The 6000-nt window shown below is 36.9% G+C and overlaps 1 protein-coding gene across 9 annotated transcripts in view; it reads right to left on the bottom strand.

Moving 5' to 3' along the window:
- The window catches only part of Nup98 (nucleoporin 98 and 96 precursor), a 114644-nt gene that overhangs the window by 87783 nt on the left and 20861 nt on the right, over positions 1-6000 (bottom strand). For all 9 annotated transcript variants that reach the window (XM_048788158.1, XM_015477516.2, XM_048788157.1 and 6 more), the window contains 3 exons: positions 5739-5846; positions 4461-4641; positions 807-970 (listed from right to left, as the gene is read on the bottom strand). In XM_048788158.1, coding sequence (XP_048644115.1) covers positions 807-970; positions 4461-4641; positions 5739-5846 — 453 coding nt within the window. The remainder of the gene's footprint in view (positions 1-806; positions 971-4460; positions 4642-5738; positions 5847-6000) is intronic.

The raw sequence follows: 6000 nt of genomic DNA on the forward strand, positions 1-6000 counted from the left end.
CTGTGCTATATCCCCAGCCCTATAATTCAATTTTTAAGTTTTTAATAATTAATTTTCCTAGGTTACACCAACGTATCTGGGACAAATCCCACTTGGTCATGTGTATAATTCTTTTTATATTTTGCTTAATTCAGTCTACTGAATTAAAGATCTGGGGATCTAGCTAAACTTGTTTTCTTTAATAAGGCAAAGCATCTCTAACTTTAGTACCAGGTAAATTCCAAGAATTTTAATCAATTAAACATACCTCAAATCAATTTTTAATTTCACACTTCCATAAAAAGGGTCTCTAGAAATAAACTAGTAATGACTGTGAGAACTTTTACTTTCTGCAAAGAAGCAATTATCTAATACTGCTCTGAGTTTTAGGTCTACTCCCCTCCTGTATCCTGCAAGTACTAGACTTTGCCTGAATCTACCTTACCAGAATAAGCTGAAAGAATATTATGAAATATAACAAGTAATTGACAACTATTTTCTCCTTAACCCTATAGAATGGCAATGTCACAAGTGGAGTTTAGAAATAGCCAACTATAGCCCAGACTATAAAAGCTCTTGCTTACTGATGAGAAAAACATGTTTGGAAAGAATAGATGACTGCTCAACAGACTCTCAGTGAGTAAGGAGATGAGACTGGACTGAAATCTAAATCTTAATTCCTTGTAAATTGTGTTTTCTCCCCTTTACCAAATTCTCAACTCTATAAAGAATTCAAGCAAAGATAGAAATTGCCAGTTTGGAATGATTAAAAGCCTAATTACTAAGCTCTATAAGACCTGGAATTAACTAAAGGCCTGTTTCCTTACTATGGTGTTGGTGCTTGGTTGTCCAAGGGTGCTGGTATTACCAAAGGAAAAACCAGTGTTCTGTGTGGTTGTGGCCTGGCCAAATGGTTTGCTGAAGAGGCTAGTAGTCTGCTGATTCTGCTGGCCAAAGAGACCACCCGGATTTGTTCCAAATCCAGTTGTACCTTTCAGGAAAAAGAGGAAAGATAAAGTAATTGGAAAAAAGAAACAAAAATAACTAAACAAAACCTGGAAACTTGACATTACCCTATAATCCAGCAATAGTATTATGTTATCCATTACGATCTACATTACCTTGCATGTATTCACTATTCATTAACCCTTTCATGTTTTTGTTTTGTTTTGTTTTGGTACCAGGGATTGAACCCAGGGAACCTCGACCACTGAACCACATCCCCAGCCCTATTTTATATTTTATTTAGAGACAGGGTCCCATTAAGTCGCTTAGCACCTCACTGTTGCTGAGGTTGGCTTTGAATTTGTGACTCTCCTGTCTCGTCCTCCCAAACTGCTGGGATTACAGGTGTGAACCACCACACATGGCAACCCTTTCATTTTCTATCCTAAGAACTCTAGATTAAGTTAAAACTTTAATATCCAGGCTGGGCTAAATGCTCTTCCTTTGTAAATGCTTAGCTTTTTATTATTATATAAGAGAGCATCATCAAAGTCTACGTTGTCATTTCATCTTATTCAACTAAGCTACTCTTGAGAAAAGAGGCTATTTCATCATATCAAAGCATCTAGCCTCTGGTCTGGTATATAGAATTCAATAATGAATATGTGCTAAATTAAATCACAGAATAGTAAGATTGAGAAGAACATAAGATATCACTTAAACATGTATGTTATGTGGCTGGGCACGGTGGCACACGCCTGTAATCCAATGCAGCTTGGAAGGTGAAGACAGGAGGATCATGAGTTCAAAGCCAGCCTCAGCAAAACCGAGGTGCTAAGCAACTCAGTAAGACCCTGTCTCTAAATAAAATACAAAATAAAGCTAGGGGGCTGTGACTGTGACACAGCAGTAGTGTACTTGCCTGACATGTGTGAGGCACTGGGTTCGATTTTCAGGACCACATATAAATAAATATATAAAGGTCTATCAACAACTAAAATAAAATAAAATAAAGCTGGGGATGTGGCTCCGTGGTTGAGTGTCCCTGAGTTCAATCCCCAGTAACAAACCAAAAAAAAAAAAAACCAAAAAACATGTATTGATGTGTATATTTCTCTACAAGGTTATGATAAAAGTTAACTTTTGCTTATTTCTACAGATACAAAATGGTGGCTAGGGGAGAGGCATAATGAAAGAAAAAATCTTTGGTTATATGGGTTTTTTTAATTTTGTGAACTCTGCACCATAAACATGCACTACTTTTGCAAAAATATATTTTTTTGTAGTAGGGATTGAATTCAGGGTGCTTAAGCACTGAACCAGATATCTAGCTCTTTTATATTTTGAGACAGGGTCTCACTAAATTGCTTAGGGCCTCGCTAAGTTGTGAGGTTGGCTTTGAACTTACAATCCTCCTGTCTTAGTCTCTTTAGCTGTTGAGATTATAGATGCACGCTACTGTGACTAGCAAAAGTAATATTTTTTTAAATAAACATTAGATGTTATTTTTTTTTAATTTTACTTGGAGGCATTTTTTTTTTTAATATTTATTTTTTAGTTTTCGGCGGACACAACATCTTTGTTTGTATGTGGTGCTGAGGATCGAACCCAGGCCGCAAGCATGCCAGGCGAGCGCGCTACCGCTTGAGCCACATCCCCAGCCGCAAAAGTGATATTTTTATAAAAATAATTTAGCTATCAACATGAACTCCTCTTTCATATCCCATACTAAATTAACCTATTTCAGCCAAGTGCAGTGGCACATGCCTGTAATCCCAGAGACCCAGGGAGGCTGATGAAAGGATATCACAAGTTCAAGGCCAGACTCAGCAACTTAGCAACACCCTAAGCAATTCAGTGAACCCCCGTCTCAAAATTTAAATTTAAAAAACTGGGGCTAGAGTGGTGGCTCAGCAGTAGAGTACTCGCCTAGCACGTGCGAGGCCCTGGGTTCGATCCTCAGCACCACATAAAAATAAATGTATTGTGTCCGTCTATAGCTAAAAAATTAAAAAACAACCAACCAAAACAAAACAAAAAAAAATGGTTGGGCACGGTGGCCTACATGGGCAAAGTGCCCCTGGGTTGAATCCTGTTTGTATGTATGCATAAACCAACCAACCAACCAGTTATATAACTGAATTCCAAAATGTCTCTTCAGCACTGTGAACTGAATGGAGGGCCTTATGTATACCTGGTTTGCACTCTAGCCCTGAGCTATACCCACAGACCAGATCTTTTCTTTTAATTTTGGTACCAGGGATTGAACCCATCAGTGCTTAACTACTAAGCCACATCCCCAGTCCTTTTTTAATTTTGAGACAGGGACTTGCTAAATTGCCGAGGCTGATCTCAAACTAGCAAATCTCCTGCTTCAGCCTCCTAAATCACTGGGATTACAGACATGCACCACCACACCCAGCTTCTTCTTTTTATTATTATTTTTTTAACCATCCTTGTGTAAACAACCATCATCTCTCATGGAACAAGAACTTTCAAACTAATTTGACCACCATCTACTCTCAATATAACAGCCTTCAGAATGATCCTTCATTCATAATCACATTTCTTTTTTTTTCCCCCCTTTGGTACTAGGGATTGAATGCAGGGGCGCTTGCCACTGAGCACATCTCCAGCCAGATTTTTTGTTTAATTTTCTTTTAGTTGTCAATGGACCCTTATTTAACTTATTTATTTATATGTGGTACTGAGAATCAAACCCAGTGCCTTACACATGCTAGGCAAATGCTCTATCACTGAGCCATGACCTCAGCCCTACCAGACACATTTTGCTTTATTTTGAGACAGGGTATCACTAAATTGCTGAGTCTGGCTTTAAATTAGTGATCCTCCTGCCTCATCCTCCCAAGTTGCTTGGATTACAGGCATGTGCCACTATCCATGGCTTCATGTTTTACCGTAAAAACAACTCTTATGAATTCCCAAATCAAATAAAAACTCAAGCCTTCATATTGGTCCTCCATTTCCCCAAAACACCACCTTTCCCTCTCCTCTTTGGCAAAAACTTAGGTTATTTATTTGGTTCTGGAGATTTAACACAGGGGTGCTTTAAAACTGAGCTATGTCCTCAGTCCCCCCTTTTATCATTTTTTTTTAAGATAGCACCCCACTATGATGCTTGGAGTTCTGCTAAATGTGTGAGGCTGACCTGAAATTTGTGATCCTCCTATCTCAGTTTCCTGAATCACTGGGATTAAAGGTGTGCACCATTGCATCTGGCTGAGACTCATGGTTCCAAGTATTTGAAATGTTTCTCCTCCAGAAATGTATACAATTTTTTAATTCACCTTCTTCAGACCAGTCACTTCTCAAATAACAACCTTATCAAGTGAAGCCCACTTAATTATGTTCATTTAAAATTGTACTTCTCCCACACTTACAACCAGACACTCCCTATTTCTCCAATATCCCTGAATTATTTTTCTCCATTGCACTTATCATAAAGTGACCACTATGTTTTACTTTTAGCTGCCTGTTTTTTCTTAATATATTGCAATATGATGTCAAGTGCTTACTCGTTCCAAAGGCAGTTTTGTTCTGACCATATGCAAATCCTGAATTAGTAGTGGAAGAGCTGAAGAGTCCTGTTGCACTGGAGGTGGCCGGAGAAGACCCAAACAAGCCAGTTGTGGTACCTGCTCCCACCTGGTTCTGTGGGCCTTTACGGTTAGCCTGATAATCCTCTAAACGAAGTTCCTAAAGAGAAAACATATTTACAATCTTAATATGTAGTAAAAAAATTTAGTTATGAGCCTAAATACTTGAAATTAGCATTTAACTTCGATCTTCATACAGGAATCTTGACCATAAAAATCACAAAACTACAGAATGACATTAACAATACCATTTAAAAAAACATTTCCAATAGACACTAAAATCCACACTATAAAAAAAAAAAATGCTGGACAGCCAATCATTCTTAGTATTATTTTATAAATAGTGTCTTTTAATAGAATGCTACTGCTACCCTAAAATATACAATTTAGTTGATAAAAGATGAAGGATTCTATGTTAAGGGGGTGTTCAGAAATTCTGAAAAATGGAGGAATAAAATATAGCAATTTTATCTCTAAGTCAGGAGTTGCTGCACGCTGCAATATAGCAAACACAGTCTGGGATATAGGAAGAAGCAAACATTATAATCAGCAATGAGAAACAATAATCAGGAAATGAACAACAATCCATTACAAAGCAATCAGAATGCACAAACTATGCAACGCCATAGAGGAATATCACAATACTGAACAATAGTACATAATGTAAAATTTCAACCACATTAAGTTCATAAATAGGCAAAAATTGGGCAGTCAAGATAGTGGTTACTTTAGAAAGGGGAGAACTGTAATGAAGGGCAAGGCAAAAGGGATGCTGATAATACTGTTTCTTGATTTGGATCCTTTCATATAATGAAAACTTATAAAGTTGTATGGTTATGACTTTGCACCTGTTCATATAACCTGAATATTATCCCAACCGTTAAAAAAAAAAATCTGTAAATACTACTTAATATTTACAAACTTGGTCAATGTTAAGTTTGCACAGTATAGTTCAGCGGAGTGCTTGCGTAGAATGTGTTAAGGCACGGGGCATAATCCCCAGTACCACAAAACACAAAAAACTTTTAAACTTCTTTTTTCCATGCTAGCATCCAAACCCTGGGATCTCAAGCATGCTAGAAAAGCATGCTACCACTGAACCACAGAATCTACCAAAAAAAACACCCACATTTTAAAAAGCTGCTTTCCAATAAATTCAAAAGGTTACACTGCTATTTTGTATTTCGTTTTACTCACCTCTAATGACTTGCTTTCATATTCTTTCATAGCAGTAATACACTGATGTTTGGTACTGATGTTAGTGCTAACTCCAGCTTTGACCATAGTATCTGTACCAGTTGGAGGCTGCAAAGGAAGATAAATGTGTCATTTATTTTTTATTTTAAATTCACTGTCATTTAGATTTAACTTTAAATTCAGGATTATAAATTTCTTTTATGAATTAAAAATCTTACCTGAGAAATTCTTTTTTGGCAGTTTTTTTTTTTTTTTTTTTTTT

Source organism: Marmota marmota, unplaced genomic scaffold (genome assembly GCF_001458135.2).
Source record: "Marmota marmota marmota unplaced genomic scaffold, marMar, whole genome shotgun sequence".
NCBI classification, from domain to species: Eukaryota; Metazoa; Chordata; class Mammalia; order Rodentia; family Sciuridae; genus Marmota; species Marmota marmota.